The 27986-nt window shown below is 52.7% G+C and overlaps 2 protein-coding genes across 6 annotated transcripts; both read left to right on the forward strand.

Moving 5' to 3' along the window:
• Positions 1-593: 593 nt before the first annotated feature.
• AQP10 (aquaporin 10) lies at positions 594-3200 on the forward strand. Its single transcript, XM_023554014.2, has 6 exons — positions 594-698; positions 1088-1214; positions 1737-1874; positions 1968-2086; positions 2311-2528; positions 2972-3200. The coding sequence occupies exons 1-6, from the start codon at positions 594-596 to the stop codon at positions 3168-3170; spliced, it is 906 nt and encodes a 301-aa protein (XP_023409782.2). The 3' UTR covers positions 3171-3200.
• Positions 3201-4398: 1198 nt separating this feature from the next.
• ATP8B2 (ATPase phospholipid transporting 8B2) lies at positions 4399-27985 on the forward strand. 5 transcript variants are annotated; one of them, XM_010594782.2, is made up of 28 exons: positions 4399-4513; positions 7006-7073; positions 9348-9406; positions 9763-9876; positions 10005-10103; positions 10377-10438; positions 10531-10603; positions 10893-10963; positions 11199-11278; positions 12608-12766; positions 13019-13107; positions 14571-14767; positions 17709-17917; positions 19299-19342; positions 19644-19809; positions 19957-20145; positions 20299-20414; positions 20507-20671; positions 20758-20869; positions 21011-21116; positions 21243-21387; positions 21563-21746; positions 21882-22105; positions 22381-22464; positions 22785-23030; positions 23234-23372; positions 25442-25572; positions 25833-27985. In XM_010594782.2, exons 2-28 carry the CDS (start codon positions 7043-7045, stop codon positions 26109-26111), a joined length of 3573 nt encoding a protein of 1190 aa, XP_010593084.1. In that variant the 5' UTR covers positions 4399-4513; positions 7006-7042; the 3' UTR covers positions 26112-27985. The 5 variants fall into 5 exon arrangements, with proteins under 5 accessions (XP_010593084.1, XP_010593085.1, XP_023409783.1 ...); XM_010594783.3 differs by lacking the exon at positions 4399-4513 and adding an exon at positions 5229-6775; XM_023554015.2 differs by lacking the exon at positions 4399-4513 and having other exon boundaries at positions 6817-7073.
• The last annotated feature ends 1 nt before the right edge of the window (position 27986 follows it).

Below are 27986 nucleotides of genomic sequence, written 5' to 3' on the forward strand. Positions count from 1 at the left end.
ATGTCAACAGCATTCTTAGTCATACTAGGCAGGCACAATGGGGTTTACATATAACCTCCAAGCAAAAGCAGAATTCAAATGCAAAGCTGGGAGGAGGGTGGAGGAAGCCCAGCAAAGGAAACAGGATTTTTAATACAACATTGTTGGGGAGGAAGCCAAGAAAAGCAAACGGGATTTTTAATACAGCAGTATGGGGGCTCTGTCCCGGAATGAGAGCAATAGTATTACTTTACCCAGTTGTCTTGGGGACCAAAAGAATTAATGTATACGAAGCAAGGTACTTCCCCCAATCCATCAGCATAGGGAGAAGCTATAGGGAGAGTCCTGAGAGGAATGGGGAAGCAGAACTGAAGAGACAGATCCAGAGCAAATTCCAGGTTCTAGGAGCCCTGAGGCCCTGCCTATAGGACATTCTCCCGTTATCTGGGCCCTCCTCAACCACACACCTGCACAGACTCTAGCTGCTGTTTAGGAACCCAGCTAATTGGTTTTAAAGTCTCTTTCTTATCTTTTCCCCTGGCAGGCAGTAGCTGTGCCGGAGAAAGTACCTACACAGACAGAGGCAGTGGTTGCAGGGACAAGGTGTTTCCACCATGACCTACACTCAGCTCCTGGCCAGATTTGGGGGTCGGTTCCAAATTCGTAGTGTCCTGGCCCGACAGTGCCTAGCAGAGTTTCTCGGTGTGTTTGTGCTCTTGGTAGGTAGGGTAATTGGGGGAAGGAAATAAGGGAGGTGGGTAAAAGTTTTTGGTTCCTCCTGGTGTCCTTATGTCTTCTACCTGGAGCCCCACTTCCTTTCAACACTCCATCGCTTCTCTTCTTTCTGCCATCTTCTCTCTCCTAATCACTTTCCTTTCCTCTCCTACTTCCTCTTTTTCATTCCTGTTCCTTCCCATCTGTCACCTTCCTTCCCTTCTTTACTCTTCTTCCTCCAGTTATCTCATTTCTTTACCCTTCCTTCTTTCTGCTTTTCTTCCTTTCTTGCTGGTCTCTCATGTCCATTCATCTCTCTTGGCCTCTTCTTTAACTTTCCCAACCTCTCTCTTTCTTGTTATCCTCTCTGTTCCTCATTTCCCTCTCCCATCAGCTCCTCACTCAAGGGGCTGTAGCCCGGGCTGTCACCAGTGGAGAAACCAAAGGCAACCTCTTCACCATGTTTCTGGCTGGCTCTTTGGCTGTTACCATAGCCATCTACGTGGGTGGCAATGTCTCAGGTGAGGAGGGTGGAGCTTGGTTGTCAGAGGGAGTGGGATGTGCATGTGAGTGATAACTGAAAAGGCAGATCCTGCAGTGAGTGACTCATGAACATTATCTGCTTGAGCTTGACTGGTGCCCTGGACTGAGATGTGCGTTTGGCCACCTCCAGCCCCTCCCCTTTTCTATTTCTCCATTTCCCTTCCTCACCTAGACAGAAATCTATGGCAGGGCATTGAGGGTGAGCGCTAGCGTCTGGTGTACCCTCTGGGGCTCATCACTGCCTCTGTGCGCCTGGCTGAAGCCTTGAGACATGGTGTGCTTCAGTGGAAAGAGCAGACAGACCCAGGTTCAAACCTTGGTTCTGTGACCTTGGTAACCTTGGTTCCACTGTGTGACCTTGGTAACTTCTTTAAGTCTCATCTTCCTAAGCTACATGGCAGAAATAATAATATACACCTTAAGAATGTGGGGATGAGTAGTATTGTTAGCAGCAGGCAGTTAGTTGATGGATGTTGGTTTTCTTTCCTTGATCTCTGAAGGGGCCCACCTGAATCCAGCCTTCTCTCTGGCCATGTGCCTCCTGGGACGCTTCCCCTGGGCCAAGCTCCCCATTTACTCCTTGGTGCAGCTGCTGGCTGCTTTCTGTGCTTCAGGAGCCACCTATGTCCTCTACTATGGTAACGGAGGGAACAGGGTTGGGGGGTCCAGTGTGGGTAGGGGTGCCTTGGAATGGTTTTGAATGAGCAAAAATGGAAACCTCTACGCCACAGATGCCTTACAGAATTATACAGGTGGAAACCTGACAGTGACCGGCCCCAAGGAGACAGCCTCCATCTTTGCGACCTACCCTGCGCCCTATCTGTCCCTGAACAATGGCTTCCTGGATCAGGTAAGTGTGAGGGGAGAGGCCCTGTTCCCTGGGACTCCAGCTTACTGTTCAGGCTCTGGTTGGGATGTGAGGTTGGTTCTATCATGCTCTGCACCCCAGCCCAGCTGCCAGTGTATACAAAGCCCGATGACTTGGGGGGTAGTGGTGGCCAGGAGTATTTGGCTGAGAGGGCAGATAGAACACCTGGCAGCTGATCCATCAGCTCTACCTCTGTCAACTCCAAGGTTATGGGCACTGGAATGCTGATTGTGGGGCTCTTGGCCATCTTGGACACACGGAACAAAGGAGTGCCTGCAGGTCTGGAGCCTGTGGCAGTGGGGCTGCTGATCCTCACCCTTGCGCTATCCATGGGTGTTAACTGTGGGTTGCCACTCAATCCTGCTCGGGACTTGGGCCCACGACTTTTCACCTATGTGGCTGGCTGGGGCCCTGAAGTCTTCAGGTGGGTGAATGCTTTTCCTGGTGCTGTTACTCCACTCTCTTCTCTCTGCTAAGGGCTCTGCCCTGGGTTTGCAACTCTCTCCTCTTAAATAGTTATCTTGGCCTCTTAGGACAGTGTCCCTCCTCCAAGCTCCAAGTTCTCCCTTGCCTCCCCTTTCAGTGAAAGAGTAAGATTCAAAGGTTGTGTCCTTAGGCATGTCATATTACCTGTTTGGGCATCAGTGACCCCATCAGCAAAATGGGTATATTCATATATTTCCTAAAGCAAGAGGTTAGACCAAGCTTTCCTGGGGTCCCCTCCTATCTCAGTGCTATGCTACACACCCCTCCTGGTGTCCATTACCCCAGGAGCTACTTTATGGAGTTTTCTTGTTACTCTCCCTAGTCTCTGTGGGGAAAGGCTAGGACATTTATCCCTGATCTCTTCCTTTCATTCTTTTGCAGTACTGGTAATGGCTGGTGGTGGGTGCCTGTGGTGGCCCCCCTGGTGGGGGCCACGCTTGGCACAGCCACATACCAGCTGCTGATAGCTCTGCACCACCCTGAGGAGTCAGAGCCAGCTCAGAATCTGGAGTTAGCCCAACACAAAGCCTCAGACTTGGAAACTCCTGCCTCAGCTCAGATGCCGGTGTGTAAGCTATGATTATGACAGCCCTCACCTCCCTCATGGACACTGGAGAGGGTCATCAACCCAGGCTTGGTGATAAGACATTCTCTCTTTATGAATATGTCAGGCCCTGGGAAGGTGCCTGAGCTTCTCTTTCACCCACGTAGGCGTCTCTTCCCCCTACTGGGAAGGATGCCTGGACAGGCGAGAACTGGAGGAGGATGAGGTCCCAGGACCCAGGCTCTTCACTCTCTCCTCCCTCAAGTGGGGTTTCAGAACCTGGAGACCTCCAGGCACGCAGTTCCTCAAAGTAGCCGCCAGAGGGTGCGCACACTGAATGCTGGATTGGGAGGGTGTACGGGTTTTTTTTTTTTTTTTTTACGGCATCCTTAGGGTGGAGGGGGCCCGACCGGTCGAGGGTGGACAGGGGAGGGTAGGGGGACGGAGGAGGAAGGCGAGGGGGAAGGGGCAAAACTCTGGGAGCTTCCTCCAAAGCTCAGGCCCCACAGCCAGACTCCTAGCTCTCGTAACCCCAGAGTTGCCTGTCTTTACCTCCACAGGGGCACCTCCTTTAAACTTAACCACCCCCAGATAGTAGTTAGGGGTGGAGGAACTGCGTCCTCCAAGGGGGCGTGGTGGTGGGGGACAAAGTAGAGGCGGGCGGTGGAGTACAGCCCTTCAAGTGCCTGGAAACAGAGACCAAGGAGGAGAAACTGAGGCACAACCCAATACTTAGACATTCTGGGATTGTCATTCAAGGAGAGGGTGAAATACAACGAGATGAGCCAGGGCGAGGAAAGAAGGAACAGAGGGCGGGTCTAGGCAGGAGTGTAGAAATAAGTCGGGGTTTGGAAACGCACTGAGAAAAATTTTCGTTGTTCACCACCGCTTCCCCAGTTCTCACGGTCTCCCCGCAAGAGATGCTCTTTTTGCAGAGAAGCCAGCGTTCTCCTCCAGTTTCCTTTCTTTTAAATTAAAAAAAAAAAGAAATCTCAGAGCCATCTTAGCCTCCGGAATTGCATTTTTTGATAGGGGGTGGACGGGGGGTGGGTGGGGCGGGGGCACGGCCTTGCAAGGCTCAGCCTCGGAAGGGTTAAGACCCCCCCCTGCCCCGCACAAAGATGGCGGCTCCCGCCTTGCCTCTCCCCACCCCTCCCCAAAACCCCCTCCTGCCCCCCGCCCTCTACCGCCGTCTCCGTCACTTCCGCCCCGCTGTGGCCGAAACTGACACAAAGTAGCGGGCCGAGTCCCCGGGGGGAGCGGGGCCGCAGCTGGGGGGGCGGGAGCCCGCGGGGAGCTGAGCCGAGCGCCCCCCGCCCCAGCCCCCGGCATGGGCAGGACGGAGCCGCCGGGCCGGGAGCCGAGCGCTGAGCGCTGAGGTGAGGCGAGGCGGGCGCAGCCGGGGGCGCGGGGCCGGCAGGGCAGATGCGGCTGCAGACTCGGACTCGGGGGCTGCGGGGCCGGGGCTGGGGGTGCGGACAGGGGATGGCAGGGGACAGGGACTCGGAAGGTGCGGCGAGACAGAGCAGGGGGAGTGGGTGATTGGAGAGAGGTGGTGTCGGGGTGCCCGAGGATGGGGGAGATCGGGAGGCTGTCCGCCGAATAGGAGGATGGGGTGCTGCGGGGGCGCGTGGAGACCACGCGAGGGGCGCGAGATGCTGAGGAGAAGCTCGTGGAGCAGCGGAGAGAGGAGAGCCGCCCCGGCGAGCTGTGGGGGTGGGAAGGAAGGAGTAGCCGGCTTGGAGGTTTGTGTGCTCGGGGACGGGAGTTTGGGACTGGTGGGCTTTGTCTCTGAGGTGGAGATCTCTGTGCTGAGGAAAACCAAGGGTACGAGGAGAGGGTGGTAGTTGTGTCAGAGGCTTAGCCTGCACTCCACTTGAGACTGGAAGCACCGAGCTGTGGAGTGAGTCTTGGGTGCTGTCCTCGGCGATGGAAGGTGGCTGGGGAGCGATGGTCGTGCCAAGTGAACCGGGGGTCTTCGATTCCATTTCCTCCTATTTCCCTGCCCACAAATGTCCCTGCCAGGTTCCTCTGAAACAAGGGGTCAGGCTTGGGGGGGCGAGCGGGTGTCTTGGTGGGAAGGAGAGGGGCAGGCCTAGAGGAGGAGTCGTGTTCTTCCGTGGGGCATTGCCTCTTTCCCAGGACTGGCTATTTTTATCCCAAATGTGGCTGCAGAGGGGGCTGGGGCAGGGTGACCGGGCAGGCAACGTGGCTGATGGGCCTGACCTTCAGAAAACTCAAGCTGTGTAAGACTGGAAAGGAGAAGGGGGGGCAGCTGTTCCCAGGTCTCCTCCTCCCTTTCCCTTCCTGTTACAGCCCCCCAGAGGGGATGAGGTCTGGAGCCAAGACAGCTTTCAGTCTCCCCAGGGTCTTAGAGGTAAAACAACTTTCCCGGTTGGTGTCCAGACTCCTGAAAGCATGTGTGTGGCTCTTTCGTTAACTCATAGGACTCAAACCCAGATCTTCGAGGTGACGATGTTTCTTGCTTGCCTCCCTTCCTGAGGTCAGGGCTGGCTACAGAACTTGTGATGCCCACCCTTGCATCCTCTCCTTTAACCTCTGGTTCCTCACTCCACCCTCCCATGACTCATACTCTAGACTGGGTGGAGACCCTGGCTGGGGGCCCCGGAGGAGGGCTTGGCATCTCCAAAATGTGGATGAGGCATTTCTTCCTGAGCCAGGCACCCTTGGCTGCCATAGTTGGGGAGGGTCAGGGAGGAAAAGGACTTCTGGCTTTCAGAATTGTCTGATCTGGGGTTCAGTTCAGGGAGAGAGTCTGAGCTAGTGAAGGGAGAACATGGTGTGGGTGACTGGGCTGTGGCCAGAGTCTGTAATTATAGAGGTTGGGCAGACAGGCAATTAGTATCTTTGGGGCTGACAGGCTGTCGGGGTGTGCCTGGTAGGCTGGAAAGAGGGGAATGAAGGAGGAGGAAGGCATTCCACCCAGACAAAGAGAGGAGGTGACAAGAGGACCCAGAACCTGGCTGGCAATTTCCTTTGGGCCAGGCTGAGAAATTAAGGATGAGGCTCTGTCACCCTGTTTTGTAGGCTAGGACTTTTACCATTTTAGGAGAAAGAGAAAAGGACATGGGAAGGTGGAAGGAAGCAGAGACTTGCCTGACAGATGCTCCCTGAGCCTGCACTGGGTGCCTTACTAACTGGACAAGGGATAGGACAGGAAAGGAGGAGGGGGTGACTCCCTGACAGGGTTGGGAAGACCCCTCTGCTGGCCCAGAGAGCAGCCAAGCCAACCCAGCTTGAGAGGAAGTGGTGTGGGGATGGTCTATGCAGGAAGTGAGGGCCCTGCTTCTAATGTGACCTCCCCTGGAGGAGGTGATAATGGCAGTCCCAGCAATGGGGGTGGGGCAGGGAGTTGCAAGCATTTGGAGAAGGGTGGAGCCTGCCCACCCTGTTTTCTGATGCCCTACCAGGTGTTTCCTGGCTCTTGTTCCCTCGACCCCACCCTCTCAGGGAAATTTTGCTTTCTAGTAAACAGGCACCACTCGTTGCCACCAGGAGGGTTCATGGGAGCATCCGTTGCCCCTGGGATGGGTGCCTTGAGAGCTGTGTCCCTCCTGTCAATATCTGGCCTCTTCTTTCTGTCCCCTTCCTTTTCTTGCGGGCCTTAGCTTCTGTAAACCGTAAGTCATCCCATGTTTACAAGGCAGAGGCATGGCAGGAGGTGGTGGGGGAATCCCCCTTTTTCTCTCAGGGACCCATCAGGGCAGTAAGAAAAGATTGTTGGTTTGGGACTGGTTGGAGGATCAGAGGGATCGGAGCTGGGGAAGAGAACCTTCAGGAGGGGTCTTATGAGGGCAACGAAGGGTTACCCTCAGTTTACGGACCTCACCTGTCTGTCACCTTCCTGCAGGGTCTCCCATGGGATTGCTGGGACTTTGCTGGGTGAGATGGCACTGTGTGCAAAAAAGCGCCCCCCAGGTAAGACGAGCAGGAAGGGAGGGGGGATCCCTGGGACCATCGAGAATGGGTGTTGTTATGGCTGGGGGAGCCAAGGGAAGGGTATGGGTCGGAGGAAGGGTAGATTGCAACCCCTCCCCACCCTGGGGGAAATCTAGGAAATGGAATCTTTCCCCTTGGCCCCTACGCGGGATTCTCCGCTGCCGCCGCCGGGAGGGTGCTGAGCACCATCTCCTCGACCCCAAACACATACACCCTCATCTTGGGGCACCTGCAGCTCCTACTTTCTGGCCTGCGAGCCTGGTGAACTGCGTTCTCGGTGTACAGCGTTCTCATCTTCTGTCCTCCGTCCTCTCACCTCCTCTTCTCCTGCCTCCCCACCTTTCTTCCCTCATTTTCCATCCTCCCCAGACCTCTCCGCTTTCCTGCCGGCGGGGTGGGGGTGGGGGGTGAAGGTGGTTGCCCCCGACAACACTGGCAGTCCCCTTGCCCGCATTGGCCGCGGCCTGGGGGAGAGGGGCGGGGGGAGGCGGGGCTCACGCGCTGGCTTTCGCCTACGCGGCGCGCTGGCAGGCGACTGCCCCTGCAGTCGGGGGAGCGGGCGGGGGCGGAGCCGGCTGCGTGCGCACGGCGGCCCCGGCCACTCAGCGCGCGCTGGATCCGCGGGGGGCACTGGGGGGCGGTGGCGAGGGCGGTGCTGCTGAGCGCGCGGCGTCCCCGGGAGCGGGTGGCCGCGAGGATGGCCCGGGCTGCGGGTGGGGCGCGCGCCCGACTCCCGGGGTTCCCCTTTGAGTGGCCGCAGCTCCTTCGCCTCCCCGGGGGGCTGCCTTGTTGGCACCGTTGAGGCCAAGGACAGACAGACAGTCCGCCCTCCCCCGCTCAAACCGGGATCATGACGGTCCCCAAGGAGATGCCGGAGAAGTGGGCCCGGGCCGGGGCTCCGGTCTCCTGGAACAGAAAGAAGCCCTCTTGGGGGACAGGTAACGGGAGGCAGCGCCTTGCAGCTCTCTCACGCCGTAATCCTCCCCCTTCCCGACCCCCAGTTCGCTTCTCCTCTGCCTCCCCCATCCTTCCCCGATTCTCTCCTTTCCAGAACCAGAGATTCCGGGTCCCCACCTTCTTCCTTTGCATGGTTTTTGGTGACTGCGCAGGAGACTCAGCCCGAGAGGCCCCTACCGGGGAAGTTTCTGAGAATAAAGTGGCCACGCAGGGCAGGGATGCTCTTAGGCAGAGGGTTTGCTACTGCAGCGTGCTCTGCAGGGGTCTTGGGGGATGGTAGGGGAAGAGGTCTGGAATGCCGCCTTGGGCTCCAGGTTTACGCAGCATTATGTTCACTGGCTATCCGAAGTACCTCCCTTCCCTAGACGGAGGTCATGGTGACCCCTGAACATTAGCAGGGGAGCCCTTCATAGGACAGCCCAGTGTTCTGGCACTTGAACTTGATTCCTGCAGTCCAGGACCTGAGGAGGTTCAGGATAGGTATAGCTGGGGGTTGTTTGTCACTCAGTGACAAATGTGCTGTTTAGGTGAAATGTGTCCAGATGCAAGAAAGGTTACAACTAGAGAACAACTGTTGCAGTTCCATCCCATTCCTTCCTCCTCCGTCCCTGTCTCAGTCTCCATGACCCATGTCTCTGACCCCCCTTCTCCTACTTGAAGATGAGCTTTGAAATAAGGTGATGTCATTGTGGGCCAGTCAGGATCCGCCGCTGGTGACATGTGACAGGCAGAGCCTCCTATAGGGGGCGTTGCACGTGGGGCTGGGAAGCTGCCGCAGAGCAGTTCCAGGGTACTGTGACCCTCCTTGTCACCCCTTGCCCCCAGGTTAGGGGGTGGGTAGAACCATGGCTAGATGTTCAGTGATCCCCAGTGGGGAAAGGAGCTTTGTGTCTTCAACCCCTGCCCCTTGGATATGAGGAAGATTGCTTTATTAATAGCAGCAAAAGGGGCTGGGGATTCCCAAGACTGTTAATGGCTAAGGCTCCTCCAGAGGGCTGGGGGAGAGGAATTAAATGCCCCCAGTGGAAGACCTTGAGGGTTGTTGGTGAGGAAAGGAGAACACATTGTGTCCTGTGAACGCAATGTCCTCAGAGCCGTGTGGTCAGGGTAGTGGTGAAAGGTGGACGAAAGGGAAGAGTTTACTGACACCTCAGGTGTGGTCTAACTCCTTACAACTGTATACTGTGGAAGGAACTGAGGGTCCTCAGTGGGCCCCTGCAAAGTGGGGTGGGCCTGACAAACTGTTGGTCCCAGCCTCGGTTTGCCCCTCCTGACGGCAACATCATTCTGTTGCAGAAGAAGAAAGGAGGGCGCGGGCCAATGACCGAGAATACAATGAGAAGTTCCAGTATGCGGTAAGTGACCCTAGACCATCTGTTCCCTCACCCTGGGTCAGAGAGGGGGAGGTGCAGGAACATCCTTGGTTGGGACCCAGGCTGGCTGAGAGGGTGCTTGGAGGAGGGAAGGGAAACTTCTTCAGCCACTCTCTATCTGCTGCTGTGGTGACTTTTTTTTATGGCTTCACTTGTCGGTGAAGCAGGGTACACAGACCCCATGAGACTTCCTTTTTTCCTTTCCCTTCCCTCTGACACCTGTGGTTGCTGGCTTTGGGAGCAGAGGTTTGGGGAAGTGTAAAGATGGAACAGACAGCCTCAATCTGGTTCTGGAATGAGGTTTGAGGTTGTCACATCATCTTCTCTCCACTGCATAGAGTAACTGCATCAAGACCTCCAAGTATAATATTCTCACCTTCCTGCCTGTCAACCTCTTTGAGCAGTTCCAGGAAGTTGCCAATACCTACTTCCTGTTCCTTCTCATCCTGCAGGTGAGTGACCCATAGTAGAGCCTTTGTAACTCACTAAGCTGAATAAAGCCAAGAAAAAAGAAGGTCTAGGGGAAAAGAGGGCAGTAGAATGAGGCCTCAGAGGCATGCCTTCTTTTTCCTCTTTTCAGTTGATCCCACAGATCTCTTCCCTGTCCTGGTTCACCACTATCGTGCCTTTGGTTCTTGTCCTCACCATCACAGCTGTCAAAGATGCCACTGATGACTATGTGAGTTATACTCATCCTTCTACTCTTTCTTTATCTTACCCCAGCTCACCATCCAGCACAATTCCTTGGTGACCTTGACATCCTTCATCTGGTCCAGCTAGATCCATGGAATCTTGGCTAGCAGGGAGGGGTGGGTAGGTGGGTAGGTCAGGGAGAAAGTGTCTGTGAATGGGTCTATACAAGACATCACCCAGAATGCTCTAGGTTCCACTGATCATCTAAATTCCCCCGAGTGCAAAGGCATCTTTCTTTTCTCAATTTTCTTCTTTTCAGTTCCGCCATAAGAGTGATAATCAGGTGAATAACCGTCAGTCTCAGGTGCTGATCAATGGAACGTGAGTACCTGTTGGAAACTGAGGGTTCTGGGAAGGAAGGGGTTCCCCTGAGAACCTCTCCAGCTACTGACAGCCTCTTCTCATTGCCTCAGCCTCCAGCAAGAGCAGTGGATGAATGTCTGTGTTGGTGATATTATCAAGCTAGAAAATAACCAGTTTGTGGCGGTAAGTGACAAAGTGCCCCACCAGGCCTGCAGGACTCTTCCATCTCTTTGGTAGAAAGAGATGAGTTTTCCCTTATTTACTATTGCTTCTTATACACTCATGGAAGGAAATTTTCTTGACTGGAGGGGTTCTAGGTCGTGTTAATATGCCTTGGTTTAGCTCTTTTCTACCCATTCATGTGCTTGGAAGTAATCAAATGAAGAATACCTAGTAGAAGGAGGAGTCATCAAAAAGTCCGTTGAGGAAGAAGGGTTGGGTATTTGGGGCTCTCATTAGGTTTTCTCTCTAGGCGGATCTCCTCCTCCTTTCCAGCAGTGAGCCGCATGGGCTGTGTTACATAGAGACAGCAGAACTCGATGGGTAAGTGACATGCTCAGCGTCACCCCTCTCCTTCTGCTTCCATAAGGGTGAAAACACCGTTTTTCTGGGCTCTGTGCCTTTTGGAAAATTTAGGAAGAAGAAAAGCTTTGGGTGTGTAGAAGTATTATCCACTCAGTGTTTACAGTAGCTAAGCAGTGGTTCCCAATGGTTAGGTGCCCTAGGCAGGATAAGAAGAAGGGAAGGGAGCCAGGAATCAGGGACCCTGTCTTTCCAGAGAGACCAACATGAAAGTGCGTCAGGCAATTCCAGTCACCTCGGAATTGGGGGACATCAGTAAGCTTGCCAAGTTTGATGGTGAGTACTCCTTGGAAAAGCAGCCTTCAGGTAGAGGAGGTGGGTTGGGTTTTGGGGTTTCAGTTGAACCTTTTCCTGTTGGCTTCTTGTTGCTGTGATTATGTAGCTTACTGGACTTTGTCAGGAAGTGTCAGGGGAATACTGGGTGGCTACTACTTGCTTTTGAGTCGATGGCCACTGCAAGGAAGCCGCATGTCTGACAGCTCCCCGCTTGCTGTGCGTGTTGAAAGAAACTTGCTTATTCTATTTTATTAACTCAGGATAATTATATTATTCTTCTTATAAGACAAAATATAAACATATAGGAGCCCCTGGTGGCGCAGTGGTTAAGAGCTTGGCTGTGAACCAAAGGGTCTGCCGTTCGAATCCACGAGCAGCTCCTTGGAAACCCTATGGGGCAGTTCTACTCTGCCCTATAGGGTTGCTGTGAGTTGGAATTGACAGCAACGGTTAGGTTTTTGGTTTGTAAATATATAAGAAAATGTTAACAGCCCTTCCTGCCTTTCAATTCTGTCCTCTTTAAGTAACCACATTAACTGACAGTTCAGTGCATATTGATCCACTGAGTGACGCTTTTCTGTAGGTTTGTACAAACATATGTAACCATAAATAAACAGGATCATACTGTATCAGAAGCTTTACAACCTGTGTTTTTTACCTATCAAATACACCATAGGTATCTTACCACATTATTACATAAAGAAACTTGACTCACACCTTTCAGTAAATGTATTACATTTGATAGATTTGATGTACCGTAGTTTATTCAGTTATTCCTTAACCATTCAAGTTGTTCCCGGTGTTTTGCTCTTCAGATGACACTTCAGTACACATGGTTGTGTATATATTCTTACTGACCTATGCTATTATTTCTGTGGAAGAGAGCCCCCAAAGTGGAGTGACTAGGTCTGAGGGTAATATGTACTGTTAACAACAGTTCATGCTGCCTCATTCCATTCCCAGAAAGCTGCAGTAGTTCACGCCCCACCAGCAGTGTGTGGGCGGGCACATGTACTCACACCCTCTCCCTTAGCTGCTTCCCTCTCTTTTTTGTTGTCTTGTGGTCAAGTTGTAAACTAGACCTTGAGTTGTTGTTAGTTGCCATGGATTCACTTCTGACTCGTAGCAACCCCATGTGTGCCAGGTAGAACTGCTCCATAGGGTTTTCAAGGCTGTGACCTTTTGGAAGCAGATCACCAGACCTGTCTTCCAAGGTGCCTCTGAGTGAGTGTGAACCACCAACCTTTCGGCTAGTGTTGAGTGCTTAATTGCTGGTGCCACCCAAGGACTCCTAGACGTTGAGCATGGGTGCTCTGGTCTCTGACCCAGGTGAAGTGATCTGTGAACCTCCCAACAACAAGCTGGACAAGTTCAGTGGAACCCTCTACTGGAAGGAGAACAAGTTTCCCCTGAGCAACCAGAATATGCTGTTGCGGGGCTGCGTGCTGCGAAACACCGAGTGGTGCTTCGGGCTGGTCATCTTTGCAGGTGAGCCTCCTCGGGGCCTGAGAAGGAAGGTAAGAGTTGGCGACTGAACCCTCCCTCAGGTATGCGGGAGAAGGCCAGGTGGGCTGGTAGCATATGTAAGGTAAACAGAGTGTAGCTCTGAACACAAGCCTCTTGACGAGCCAGTGTCTCCACTCCACCCTGATGACCTGCAGCCTGGGAGTCGGGGCAGAAGTCCAAGGCAGATTGCAGATTCCATATTTGGCTTTCTCAGCCCTTCCCATTCTTTTCCAGGTCCTGACACTAAACTGATGCAGAACAGTGGTAGGACAAAGTTCAAGAGAACAAGTATCGATCGCCTAATGAATACACTGGTGCTCTGGGTAAGGCTTTCCACAGGTGGTTCTCTCTCTCTGCCCTTCTGGTTTCCCTGGGCGGTTCCCTTTGCTCCCGTCTCCTTGGTCAACAGTCAGCCTTCAGGTTTTGGTGTAAAAGCCACTGGCAGGCCAGCCACTCACAGGCAGTGTTTATTTCAGGCTCGTTTTAGACTTGGGAGGTGTTATTTAAAAAAAACCTTAGGAACGTGCATGAATCAACAACTTAAAAGAAAGCTAAAACAAATCTTTACTTCTTTGGATTCCAGTTACGATGATGACTTAGTGCAGTATGTGACTTTGTTTGCTTTTGCCAAGGACAAGGAGGCCTTCATGGAGACAGAGAGGGAATTAAAAGAAAACTTTCCATTTGAAGGGTGAATAACAGGGTCTTTTCCCCCAGCTTCTGAGAGTGAAGAGTCCCAAAGGAAAAGTTTCTGATTTAGTTTTTGGCAGTTCCTGAATCCTTCACTTGTTTAGCTAGAAATCTGAGCTACTTATTAGGCCCTCCTCCTTTTCTTGTGCCCCCACTGCCTGTTGCCTGCCCCCCACATGCCAGCTTAGAAAGGCTGGGGCCAGCTTCTGTAATGAGACAATTTGTCCACCCTGGCTTAAAAAAAAAAAAAAAACCCATTGCCATCGAGTCTATTCCACCTCATAGTGACCCTAAAGGACAGACTAGAACTGCCCCGTAGAGTTTCCAAGGAGCGCCTGGTGGATTTGAACTGCCGACCTTTTGGTTAGCAGCCAGCAAAAACCCAGCCTATGGGAGAGTGGTTGTCTGTGAAGTAAAGGCTCACACTGCCCCCTGGTGGTCCTTGGGCACCAGGATGAGTTCTGTTTCAAAGCATCGAACAGTGGAGTTAGCTTTGGAAGTAAATGTCTAAGTTCAAATAATGGTCCCAATTTTTTTCCTTTAACTACTAAAACTTTCTTATGATCCTTCTTCATGGATTCCAAGCCTTATAAATCTTTGACTCTCAAGAAATCTTGATACGAAGATACAAATTGTTTCCCTGGTTTAAAAGAAAAAACCACAAAAATTTGGCAACCTACATGAGATAATGAATGTTACAGATACTTGGCATTTTTGTTGACTTTGGGAGGCTTAGTTCAGGTAAATGGTGATTACGACAAGCTTTTTTTTAGCATGTTGAAAGTTAGAGCACCCCTATTCCTACCATCTTCGGGGACCTCTTAGGGTCCCAGGACAGCAGACTGGGAGCTACTCAACTCTTTCAGCTTCTCTGTCATACAGATGAGAAAAAGGTGCAGAGATAAGGCCACATGACGGTCGGTGGCAGACTAGAGCCTGTCACCTATTCTAGCTCTTTCCATTAGAGCATGCCGCCAGTTTAAAGATGGCCGAGCTTTTGAGGGTTCAGCATGTGAGTAGGGACCACCTTCAGGAATGCACTTGGTTTTGAGAGCTGGAGTCAGCAGCCAAACTTCTGCTTCTCATTCCTCCCCAGATTTTTGGATTCCTGGCCTGCATGGGAGTGATCCTGGCCATTGGCAATGCCATCTGGGAGCATGAGGTCGGGACACACTTCCAGGTCTACCTGCCCTGGGATGAGGCGGTGGACAGTGCCTTCTTCTCTGGCTTCCTCTCCTTCTGGTCCTATATCATCATCCTCAACACCGTCGTGCCCATTTCACTCTATGTCAGGTAGGCACTTTCTCTGCCTCAGGGTGTCTCTGGGGAATTCAGGTGGTCACTTGGCAAAGCTTTTTTTTCCTACGAAGATGAAATCCTCGAGAAAGAATTTGGAATTTTCTTCTTCCTGTAATGTGGACATGCGATGCTGTTTTCTTTGTGTGCAGAGCAAACTTCACCACAGTTTCCTGGCACTTTGGGCTGTAGTGGAGCAGAACGCATATTGATTTGTTCAGCACACACATATTACCTGCTTACTGTGTGCAAAGGAGCGTAGTAGGTGCCGTGAGTGTGTTAGGAATGCCTCCTTCCGTCGTGAACTTCTGGTAGAGGAGCAAAAGTCTAAACGTGTTATAAAACAAATAGGAAAAGTGCCATAGAAGTCATTCTACACAGTCTTAAGCATAAGCAGGGGGACACAGAGTGTAACTTGGTCTCTGCCTTCAAAAGCAGCAGACTGGAAGGGGAAAGGGGACACGGATATGTCAGAGAGAATTGGAGACACCAGGTGGAGGGCACAGAGTGCTGTCAGAGTTCAAAGAGCGTTTGCTCCTGAAGTGGTTAATCAGGGAGGGCACCTCTGAGGAGGTGGCCATTGAAATGAGCTTTGGGTGGTGGGTGTGATGGTGAAGGTGGAGCCGGAGGAGGGGGCTGGAAGCAAAGGCGTGGAGATGAGAACCTACGAATGGGGACCTGCAGGAGAGAGAGCTGGAAACATAAGCTTGTCCCCAACTGTGAAGGTCTTGAATCTTAGCCCGCAGACTTTGCACTTACTAAACCACTAAAGGTTTAAAAAAAAAAATCTGAAGAATGCTTTAAGAAGAATCAGCTGGCAGTGATGTACAGCGTGAATAGGAACCAGGAGACATCTAGGGTGTCTGAGGCAAAGAGATGTTAACAGAGGCCAGGCGGTGAGAGTGAAGGGAAGCCAGCCGGGCAGCAGGCAGAGGAAGGAAGAACGGCCAGAAGAACTTTCCGACTTTAGTCCTTTCTGACTTTAGTGCCTTGCACTTGAGATAAGGCAGTCTGTAACATTCTTAAGGAAATGCTTTATGGAGATGGTAAAAACTCTTCCTGTCAGCCATCTTTTGTTAACTCAAGATTCCCCCAGTAATCCTCAGCCCGCCCACCAGCCCCCTAATACTAGTGCTGGTGACAGTGAGCAGACAATAAGAGTTTTTGTGCTGAGGGATGTGCAGTTTGGACTTTATGGAGCATTTAGAGGAGAGTAGGAAGGTCCAGTGTTTAATCCCACCTCATCATTTTTTTTTTTTTTCATTATTAGCCAAGGAGCCCTGGTGGCACAAAGGTTAAGGGATCGGCTGCTAACTGAAAGGTTGGCGATTTGAACCAACCCAGCAGCTCTGCAGGATAAAGACCTGGCAATCTGCTTCCATGAAGATTAAAACCAAAAAAACCCATTACTGTCGAGTCAATTCCAACTCATAGCAACCCTATAGTACAGGGTAGAACTGCCCTATAGGGCTTCCAAGGAGTGCCTGGTGGATTTGAGCTGCCGACCTTTAATGGTTAGCAGCCATAGCTTGTAACCGCTATGCCACCATGGTTTCCCCATAAAGATTACAGCTTAGGAAATCCTATGGGGCAGTTCTACTTTGTCATGTGGGGTCCCTATGAGTCGAAACCAACAACACCTGGCAGCAGCAGCAACAACTCATTAGCCACATGACCTCAGGCAAATCCAGAGTCACTGGGGCCTCAGTTTCCACCTACTCTGTAGGATTGTCTTGGTGTAAAATAAGGCAGTAGATTGGAAGACACATTTTTAAAATTATATTATTGTACAAATACCGGGTGCTAGCGTGTCCATCATTTTTGCGACTCTGGTTCTACGTTACCATTTAAATGTCTGCCTGCTCACAAACTAATTTTATTTTTTCCTCCCTATCTTTGGGCTTTGCCATCCACATCTTGATCTAAGTTCACTTGAAGCCCTTGGTTTGTTTTTTTTTTTGTCTCATTAACTTAAAGTGTGTGGATGGAGCTGGGGGTGGTGGGAGGTTAATAAGCTGAGTGGAAAAAAAGCTCTGCGGAAGTTTCAGCTGTCTCGTGTGTTGCCTGGATAAGGGATGTTCTGCACCTGGAAACCGCAGGCTGGGAGTCGTGGTCAGGTTGGAAGCAGGGTTCCAGATGTGGCCCCGTTGCTCAGCTGTACTGGGCGTGAACACAGGACCCATGCTGGAGACAGGAACAGTTCATGTCCCAAAGATGATGAGCAAAGAAGATGTGACCAGTCCTTGAAATGTTCAGAGCACTTTGCCATTATCAGTTGTGTACATTGGCTTATTCCCCCGATCCTGCAGGCCCCCCACCCTTCTGCAGTCAGCATCTCAGCTTCGTCTTGTGTTCTTTCTGAAAGCTGTAGGTTCAGGGCTGTGAAGATCTGAGGGCAGGCTGGAAGGAGAGTCCCCCTGCCTGTGCTTGGCAGTGGAGGAGGGGGTTTGAGAGCCCTCTTTGCGGGTTTCTTTCCCCAGTGTGGCCCCTCTTTGAGGGGGCGTCTGTGGTGCCATGGCGTGCACAGCACCCTCATTGTTTCTCTCTTTTTTTCTCTCCCCAACTCGCACTTTCTCTTGTTTTTCTCTGCATGGTTTCTCTATTCTTAGTCCTGAGGTAAGAACTGGATGAGAGCCTTGTCTGCAGCCCCTTTTCCTCCTCTGCCTCTGCCATCTGTCCTGCCTGCCCAGGCCCTTTGCACCTTTTTGTCTGGAGAGCGTCAGGAGGGTCGGGTCGGGGAGCTCCTTTGCCAGCTGTAAGTGGCTGGCTCCACCTTCAGGCTCTCCTTGCCCTTTCCCGCCCAGGTTTCCACGCCCAGGTGTCTGCTCCATTCTCGTTCTTGTTTCTCCCCAGGCGGAGGGCCTGCAGCAGAGGCCCAGGTGGGTGGGGCCCCTCCTCCCCTTCCTGCCCCAAGCCTTGCCTCCTGTCCCCTGTGCAGTGTGGAGGTCATCCGCTTGGGCCACAGCTACTTCATCAACTGGGACAAGAAGATGTTCTGCATGAAGAAGCGGACACCTGCGGAGGCCCGTACCACCACCCTGAACGAGGAACTGGGCCAGGTGGAGTACATCTTCTCAGACAAGACAGGCACCCTCACCCAGAACATCATGGTCTTCAACAAGTGCTCCATCAATGGCCACAGCTATGGTAAGACAGCGCCATGGGGGACCAGGGGCGTTGGCTTAGTCTAGGTTCTCTAGAGGAGCAAAACCAGTGAGATGTATAATATGTAGGTTTACTTTAAAGAAATGGCTAAAGCAATTGGAGGGGCTGACAAGTCCCAAATCCATGGGTCAGGTGGCAGGCCGGAGACCTCTGCTGGCTCATGTCCCCAGAACCGGAGGTCAGGTGAAAAGAGAAGACTTCAGGGCTGAGAGAGAGAGAAGGAGGAAGGGAAGGAGAGTGTGTGTTGCCAGAACATTCATTTATGTACTGAAGGCAGACCACACCCCCAAGGAAACTCCCCTTTCAACTGGTTGGCTGATCCCATCAGATCAAATCATGGAAGGTGATTACATTATATTGCATTATGGAAGAGTAACCAGTCTAGTGTCTGCCAAACCACTGGGAGTCAGAGCCTAGGCAGGTTGACACATAACGTTAGCCATCATAGGCATGCATTTTGCCTGGAGGCAAAATGGAGCTGGGATTCCCACAGTTGTCTCACCTTTTGGGTTTTATCTCTTTCCTGGTGGGTTTGAAGGGCCATAAAAGAATCCGCTCTGTATCCGGTGTCAGGGAGCAGTTACTGAGAGCCCTTCCTTATCCTCTGCTGATGTGCCATTGTAAATTGGTATTATTCCTCAGATTCCTGAGGCCCCTTTCCCTTCTACAGTCAAACCGAGCTCGGCCCCTGGCGGTAGGGAGCTCCTTGGCTGACTGAGGTGAAGCTGAGATTCTGGCCTCTGGGTGTCTTGGCCAGGTTGGACCTTGGCTGCCCTGGTGTCCCGCTAGACTCTCCCTGTGTTGCTGCTCAGGGCCTTTGTGAGTCTCTGGAATGCGACCATGGTCTTCCCAGTGTGGCCTTGTGCCGTGGCTGAACTGTTGGGAGGGCTTGGGGCAGGGTGTGTGCGGGGCTGACCTTGATGCAGTGTGAGCCTCTGTCCTAACTGCTTCCTCTACTAACCTGAACGTCACGGCCAGTGTGTGAGGCCTTGTATGGCGTGTGGGCCCAAAGCGCGAAAGGCTCCAAGGTGGCCTGAGAGCCCTGGGGGAAGGGGTGTAGAATTGGAGCTGCACTCGAGGGGAGAGGGTGAAGGTGAAGGGGGCAGAGATGATGAGCTGGGGGTGAGGCCATGACTCACTTATGGCCAGGGTCCTGGGATTCTGAGGATCCAGGATTCCTCTTGCCTCCTGTCCCTCGAGTCAGTGATGTATATCTATGGGGTGTCTGCTTGGCAATCAGGGTTCAGGATTCCAGGTTCCCACAGGGGCCCCCGGCTGGGCCTCTGTACTGGAGGATTCTCCCCCTGCTCTGAGAGACCCCCAGCTCTGACATTGCCTCTGCTTCTGTCCTCGCTGTGTACAGGTGACGTCTTCGATGTCCTGGGACAGAAAGCTGAGTTGGGAGAGGTAAGATCCAGCCTCCAAACTTACTGTATGTGCCAGCTAAACATAGGGCACCTGACCAGTACCATTTGGTAGAGTTAGGAGTGCTGCGTCGTCTGGTCAGGTGATAGGAACTGCTGGGAGAAATGAGTGTTTTAAGGAAGAATTGGTAGTGGAAGTAGGAATTTTGAGGCCCATGGTGGACAGGATCTTGAACTCTCCTACTGGGAGTTGGAACGGCAGTGATAATGGGGTGAGGACAACTCCTTCCCTGGGATGCAGACTGCAACCCACCTTTTCCTAAGAGCCCCCTAACCTGTTCCAGAGGCCCGAGCCCATCGACTTCTCTTTCAACCCTCTGGCTGACAAGAAGTTCTTATTTTGGGACCCCAGCCTTTTGGAGTCTGTCAAGATCGGGAACCCCCACACGCACGAGTTCTTCCGCCTCCTTTCCTTGTGTCACACCGTCATGTCAGAAGAAAAGAACGAAGGTGAGCAGAGGCGCTGGCTCGAACTCTACTCCCATCGTCCGCCACCAGCCTTGGGCTCAGGCTCTGGTCTGCAGCGGCTCCCCGGGTGGGCCATGTGGCTGAGGGGTTGGCCACTTTACACTGTGTGTGTTCTTCCTCCACACCTAGGCGAGTTGTACTACAAAGCCCAGTCCCCAGATGAGGGCGCCCTGGTCACTGCAGCCAGGAACTTTGGTTTTGTATTTCGCTCTCGTACCCCCAAAACGATAACCGTCCACGAGATGGGCACAGCCATCACCTACCAGCTGCTGGCCATCCTGGACTTCAACAACATCCGCAAGCGCATGTCGGTCATAGGTGAGGCCAAGCTGGGGGTGCTGGGAGGCTTTGGGGTGGCATACTGGCCTGGAATGGGTGAGGCATGCTGGGTGACCCTGGTTGCTGTGTTTAGGTTGGTATCTCCGCCTGCCTGAACCTTTTTGGGACTTTCTCCCCCTGCCCCATTCATAGTGCGGAATCCAGAGGGGAAGATCCGACTCTACTGCAAAGGGGCCGACACCATCCTGCTTGACAGACTCCACCACTCCAACCAGGAGCTGCTCAATACCACCACTGACCACCTGAATGTAGGTGTGAGGAGAGGAGGGACCTTGGGATTCTGCTACTCTCACTGTTGTGGGTGGGAGGGTAGGGGTGTGACTTTGGTAACTGCTTCCAGGAATATGCTGGCGAAGGGCTGAGGACCCTGGTACTGGCCTACAAGGATCTGGATGAAGAATACTACGAGGAGTGGGCTGAGAGACGGCTCCGAGCCAGCCTGGCCCAGGACAGCCGGGAAGATAGACTGGCCAGCGTCTACGAGGAGGTCGAGAGTGACATGATGGTATGGGCTGCAGGACAAGCCGAGGGCAGGCGGGGAGGGCTCCTACCTGCCATTTTTGGGCCAGAGAGTCATGTGGTATTTTTCAGCTGCTGGGTGCAACGGCCATTGAGGACAAGCTTCAGCAAGGGGTTCCAGAGACCATTGCCCTCCTAACACTGGCCAACATCAAGATTTGGGTGCTAACCGGAGACAAACAAGGTGAGAACCCAGCAGGACTTAGGATATTGCATCTAGACAGTCACCCTGTTGGATCCTTGCATGGAGACTAGGACATCAGGCAGGAAAGTGTGCTGACCTTGTTGGATGCCTGTCCGTAGCTCCTGCGTTCTCTCTTGGTAGAGACGGCCGTGAACATTGGCTATTCCTGCAAGATGCTGACGGACGACATGACGGAGGTGTTCATAGTCACTGGCCACACTGTCCTGGAGGTGCGGGAGGAGCTCAGGTCAGCAGGAGGCCGGCGGGAGGCTCTGTGCACAGGGCCGGGCAGACCCCACTCAGGCTTGAATCCCTAGCCCCGTCAGAAGCCCCCACTCCTGTCCTGAAAGACCGTCACTGTTTTCCCCGTCAGGAAAGCCCGGGAGAAGATGATGGACTCATCTCGCACCGTTGGCAATGGCTTCACCTACCAGGAGAAACTTTGTTCTTCCAGGCTCACGTCTGTCCTGGAAGCTGTCGCTGGGGAGTACGCCCTGGTCATCAATGGTCACAGCCTGGTAAGGGCCGCCATCCTTACCAGACAGCACTTCTGTCCGTATGGCGTGTATATCTTATCTTGTCTTCATTTCTCTTGACTTCAGGAGGCCGTGGTTCTTAGGGTTGGGAGGAGCCAAGACTCCCCAGCTGTCTCCTGTGGTGACTCTGGCTGTCTGAGGCCTCTCTGTGTTACAGGCCCATGCATTGGAGGCAGACATGGAGCTGGAGTTTCTGGAGACGGCGTGTGCCTGCAAAGCTGTCATCTGCTGCCGGGTGACCCCCTTGCAGAAGGCGCAAGTGGTAGAGCTGGTTAAGAAGTACAAGAAGGCTGTGACTCTTGCCATTGGGGATGGAGCCAATGACGTCAGCATGATCAAAAGTGAGTAGACTGTGTGGGTGTATAGGCTAGGCAGGAGGGCCCAGGGAGGAATGACAGGGAACAGGGAACTGTAATGTGGTGGGACCCGGAAACGTATGGCCATATTTATCCTCTCGTCATTTCTTGTCTCTCCAGCTGCTCACATTGGTGTGGGCATCAGCGGGCAGGAAGGGATCCAGGCTGTCCTGGCCTCCGATTACTCCTTCTCCCAGTTCAAGTTCCTGCAGCGCCTCCTGCTGGTGCATGGGCGCTGGTCCTACCTGCGCATGTGCAAGTTCCTGTGCTATTTCTTCTACAAGAACTTTGCTTTCACCATGGTCCACTTCTGGTTTGGCTTCTTCTGCGGCTTCTCGGCCCAGGTAGTGAGCGTTCACGGTCCACCGGAACATAAGCTACGTGAGGGCAGAGACTGTGTTTGTCCCGTTTATTGCTGAATCCCCAGGGCCTAGCTCTTGTCTGGTGCATGCGTTATAGACATGCTTGTTGAAGGAGTGGAGAGGAAGCTCCAGAGAATTCCTTAGGGCTCCCTCTGTGTCACAACACTTGTCTTCTTGCCTGATTTGTAGTGAGGAAAGCTTGTCCCACCTCCGGTCCCTAGGGCTCACTCTTTTCTTGCTCCCTGCTCTCTTTCCAGACCGTCTATGACCAATATTTCATCACCCTGTATAACATTGTGTACACCTCCCTCCCAGTCCTGGCTATGGGGGTCTTTGATCAGGTACGGGGGACCTTAATGATACAGCGGGATCGGGGGGGCATTGCTGTGAAGGAGTCACAGTGACAGTAGTAGGGGTGTGATGACATTCCCACCCACTGCCTGTGGTCACTGGGAAGGCAGTGCTTTCAGCTGGGGAGGGTGTGGCTGTAACTGCCCTGTTTGCGTAACAACGATTGATTGGGCACAGCTGGTTTCAGGTTGGATCCAGCTGTCACAAGAATTTGGAAAGGAGGAGGCAAGGCTAGGGTCTTCCCTTAGCCGTCCTGAGTCACAATGGCAGCTTCTGAAGCCTCCCACACCACCTGGCCCTCCCCATACAGGATGTCCCAGAGCAGCGGAGCATGGAGTACCCTAAGCTGTACGAGCCAGGTCAGCTCAACCTCCTCTTCAACAAGCGGGAGTTCTTTATCTGCATCGCCCAGGGCATCTACACCTCAGTGCTCATGTTCTTCATCCCCTATGGGGTGTTTGCGGAGGCCACCCGGGATGATGGCACCCAGCTGGCTGACTACCAGTCCTTCGCAGTTACTGTGGCTACTTCCCTGGTCATCGTAGTGAGCATGCAGGTATGAGGCAGTCCAGGAACTGCCCTTGCCTCTGGGAGGACCAAGCCCCTGGCCTTGGGCAGCTGTGAGTCCATCTGCCTCATGGCCCAGACAGTCCGGCCTTGGTGGGTGCCCTTGGGCACTACAGTTCTCTTTCTGGGGGTAGGGGTCAGGATTTTTTCTTGGGTGCCCCTACTGCCTGTGATAACCCCTACATTTTGCAGATTGGGCTGGATACAGGCTACTGGACAGCCATCAACCATTTCTTCATCTGGGGCAGCCTGGCTGTTTACTTTGCCATACTTTTTGCCATGCACAGCAAGGGGCTCTTTGACATGTTTCCGAACCAGTTCCGGTTCGTGGGTAAGTTCCTGCGGCTTCTTGAATCAGTGAGGCATCACAACTCTTCTGGGTCTGATGGGGTAGTCAGCCAGTCTGCACATCTCAAATGTTTTATCTGATACTCCTTATGCGCCAGGTACGCTGTAAGGTGCTGTAGGGATATCAAGGGGTCTGACCTGGTCCGTCCTCAGAGAGCTGCTGTATCCATGAATGTGAAGCACGTCCCTACCAGGCCATGGGAGGTCAGAGCCCTGAGAGAGGCCAAGAGGTGGCAGGCTTCATGGGCAGTAAGGCCACTGCTCTGCGCTGGCCAGGGATAGTGCCACAGAGGAGGCTGCCTTGGGGGAGCAGGGTTAGGGGGTGGGATTCTAAGTTGGAGAGCTGGAGGTATGAAGAGGCCAGTTGTTTCCAGGGAATGGAGAGGGCTCCAACTAGGGTGGGGCAAGAACCATCCAACAGAATGTCAGGCCGTTGGGTTTTGCATTTGACTTGCCAGCAGCCTTGGTTTCTTTTTTTTTTTTTCTGAAGAGAGAGGGGAAACTGTCATCAAAGGATTGCTTTAGAAAGATGAACCTGCAGTGATGGCCAGTGAGGAAGCTACTGGAATGACTGACTGCAAGGGTGTTAAGAGCTGGTGGGCCGTGGTGGCTGGCAAAGAGGGGCTGGCTGGGAGGCATGAGGTGAAGGAAGCATTTACAGGTCTCCGTGTTTGCTTTACCATTCATTCATCCGGCGGACACTCAGCCAGCACCTACTTTGTGTGGCCCACTATTCTAGATGCTGCGAAGGCAGCGGTCCTTGCCTTGCTGGATCCTATATTTCAGTGGGGAGACAATTTACATAAATAGATAAAATATGGAAATAATAAGCTCTATGAACAACATTAAGCAAGGTAGAGAGTGTCAAGAATGGTCTGGGAAGACCTCTTGAGGAAGGGACATTTCCACAGAGAAATCTGAATAAAGGGAAGGAGCAAGCCTTCTGGGAAAGAACATTCCAGGAAGAGGACACAGCACTACAGAGGCCTGAGTGGGAGCTTACAAGGAAGTCGTCTGCAGCAGAAGAGCAGGGGAGGAAATGAGGTCGGAGGGCAGGGGTCTGTGGCTGGGGGAGGAGGAAGGGTGGGAACCAGTCTAGGTTGTTTAGGCCCTTAGAAGTCAGAGTACAGAAACCCTGGTGGCGCAGTGTTTAAGAGCTACGGCTGTTAACCAAAAGGTCGGCAGTTCACATCCACCAGACGCTCCTTGGAAACCCTATAGGGCAGTTCTACTCTGTCCTTTAGGGTCACTATGAGTCGGAATCGACTCGTCGGCAACGGGTTTAACTCAGTAAGATCATTGAATTTTTCGGGTTTTTTTGGTGGTGAAAACATACGTAACAAAACTTGGTATCCCAACAATTTCTACATGTACAGTTCAACGAGAACATTGAATTTTAATCTAAATGACTTAGGAAGCCATCAGAGGGGTTTTTGGCAGGGAAGTGTCATAAACTGATTTACGTTTTATAAGGATCACTTACTGTTTCATGGATAATAAAGCGTAAGGGGCAAAGGTGGAAAGGGGAGACCAGTTAGGAGGTGATAGCAATGATCTAGGTGAGCGTGGTGGTGACTTGGAATAGAGTGAAAAGTGGTGGAATTCCCTAGATGTTTTGAAAATGGAGCCAATGAGATATGCCAACAGATTGAATGTGGGGTCCGAGAGAAAGAGAGGAATCCAGGTTGGCTCCAGAGTTTTTAGTCGGAGCATTTCCTGAGCTGGGAAGACAGAGAGCAGGTTTGGGGTGGAGCAAACGATGGTTCAGCTTTGGCTGTGTGAAATTTGACAGGCCTCTTAGATGTTTCACGAAGACGTCAAATAAGACAGTTGGAGAAACAGGTCTGGAACTTGGGGGAGAGTTTGGAGCTAGAATTAAATTTGGAGATACAGGTTTGGATGTAGGAGGCAAGGAGGAGAGGGAAGCAAGAGACCACCTAGGTTTTGCAATAGAGGAAATAGAGCTGCCAGAAGAAGAAATGGGGAAGTCAGGGGACTGCCTTTCTATCCTCTTCGTGACTCTCAAGGCCCCTGACCCCTCTCCACTCCCAGGTAATGCACAGAACACCCTGGCCCAGCCCACGGTGTGGCTGACCATCGTACTAACCACGGTCGTGTGTATCATGCCTGTGGTGGCCTTTCGGTTCCTCAAGCTGAACCTGAAGCCTGATCTCTCTGACACGGTGAGAAGCCACCCTGGCTGGTTGGGTGGACAGAGGTGGCACGTTAGGAAAGCCCCCTGGCTTAAATACCCATGTGGCTGCAGCTTCTGGGATGCGTGATAGTGAAGCGTATCGGTGGTGATCGCTTCCTGTTCCTCGAAGCAGACACCTGCATGTGGCTGCAGAGGTTCCCTATGCCTGCCCCATCTTGGTATTGGGTGCTCTGGGTCCCTTCCCCACGGTGGGGTCTGACTCCTCCTCTTGCTGCGCCCGCCCCCCAGGTCCGCTACACCCAGCTGGTGAGGAAGAAGCAAAAGGCCCAGCACCGCTGCATGCGGCGGGTGGGTCGCACAGGCTCCCGACGCTCTGGCTACGCCTTCTCCCACCAGGAGGGCTTTGGGGAGCTCATCATGTCGGGCAAAAACATGCGGCTCAGCTCCTTGGCGCTCTCCAGCTTTACTGCCCGCTCTAGCTCCAGCTGGATCGAAAGCCTGCGCAGGAAGAAGAGTGACAGCGCCAGCAGCCCCAGCGGCGGGGCCGACAAGCCCCTCAAGGGGTGAAGGCTGGTCAGAGCACACGGGGCCGGCTGGGCGCCGAGGGAACCATGTCTCGGAACTGCTGGTCCTCCGTGCCTCTGGCCAGGGGGTGTTCTGCTTGCCTCCCCCATCTCTTCCCTCCGGTAGACTGTCCTGCTGGTCCCACTAGGAGTGGTTGGGGGGAGCATCCCCAACAGAGGCCCCCCCACCAGCTAGAGGGCAGAGGGAGTGGGCCCCAAGGGCAGAGTAGGGGCTGGGTCTTTGGGAACCAGCCTCAGTGGGGGACCAGGTGTGGAACCAAAAATAAGAACAAACTGAGAGATTGGATCTGCCCCTGTCCTGTCCAGAAGCCTGCAGGGGGACCCTAATCTCCATATTTTTTTACTCCCACTCCCCAGAGGGGTCCCCTAGCCCCTGTTCCTGAATTATATGAGAATGTATCATGCCGGGAAGCCAGAGACCTGCGGGGCCTGCGGGCCCCTCCATTGTGTACGTCTCTCCTTGATTTGTGTTTGTGTCCAGTTTGGTTTTGTCTTTTTTATTTGGCAAGTGGAGGAGGCCTTTATGTGACCTTTATGTTGTGGTTGGCCTCTTAACTGTCCTGGGGAAGAGGAGGCTGGCCCACACTGGGGTGCCCTGCTCGGACCTCCCTGGCTGGGCAGGGAGCTGTTTGGAGGGAGCCACATGGCACAGTTAGCCCTCTAGTGGCTGACGGGTGTATGACAGGGAAGCTGACCAGGGTAGGAGATACCTGTCAGCCAATAGGGTGTTGGAGAGTCTGAAGGGGGGTTAGGTCTCCTCTCCTTCCTCACCTTGAGAGTGAAGTGCTACCCCTCCAGCCCTGCAGCACACACGCGTACCAATTCCTGGATTCCATAAGTCCTGCTGGTATTGGACTGGAGCCTGGGAAAGTGGCCCCATCCTCAGCGGAAGCTGGGTACGAAATTTTGTCTGGTGGGGAAACATGAAGTTTAATTTTAAATTTAGGTGAAGTTCATTAGCAGACTCCCTTCTGACATCCCTTCTCCCTCCTCAGCTGGTGCTTTCCTGCACCTACACCTGAGAACCCTGAGCACCATGAGGTGGAAAGGAAAGTTGGCCTCTGCCTCTCCTGGGAAACGAAGGGTTCCAGCCCCTCCAGGCCCAGCATCTGGCAAGAGGTGGTAGAGTTTCCAGTATAGGGTGCTGGTGGAGGAGGAGCAAGGCAAAACCAGATGAGATCAGGAGACCGTGGGCCTAGTGCCTGGCTTGGTCTGAACAGGGCTCTGGAACCTTGTCACAGCCCTTCCCCTCCGTCACACGCCTGGGAAGCTGTTCCCCACTTAGGTGTCCAAGTTAGTTGCTACCAAATCAGCCTTGAGAAGGATCCCTTCCTCGTCTTTGGCAGTGGAGTTCGTACGTCAGGAGTGGTGTGGAGCTGGGAATGGGCAGGGGATCTTCCACGTTTATGTGGGAGCCCTGGAGGAACTGGAAATGGGGGGTGGTAAGATGTGGGTGGGTTGGGCAGGGACTAGGGGGAAGGGGAAGTCTTGGCAGGGAAATCCCTTTCGGCCATGCAGTTTACAAACCCAACATCATGTCTGTGTTGTGTGTCTCTCAAGGTGAGAGTGATTTTTATACCAAAGAGGAAATGATTTTTTTTTCATATTTGGTTTGTCTATATTATATAAATATATATATATATATATATACAGTTATATACATATTATTTTTTTGGTTCTCTCTCGTTTTTTAGGGAGGGAGGAAAGTACCAAGTTGCATTGAGCTGTAATTAAGGAACATTCTGTATAATTTATGACACATTTCTATACTTGCAAAAATTATATCATTTTATGGATATAATGAGAAAAAATGCCTTTTTATAAAATTTCAATTTCTGAGAATTGTGATTTGTCTGTT

This window comes from Loxodonta africana, chromosome 3 (genome assembly GCF_030014295.1).
Source record: "Loxodonta africana isolate mLoxAfr1 chromosome 3, mLoxAfr1.hap2, whole genome shotgun sequence".
Lineage (NCBI taxonomy): Eukaryota > Metazoa > Chordata > Mammalia > Proboscidea > Elephantidae > Loxodonta > Loxodonta africana.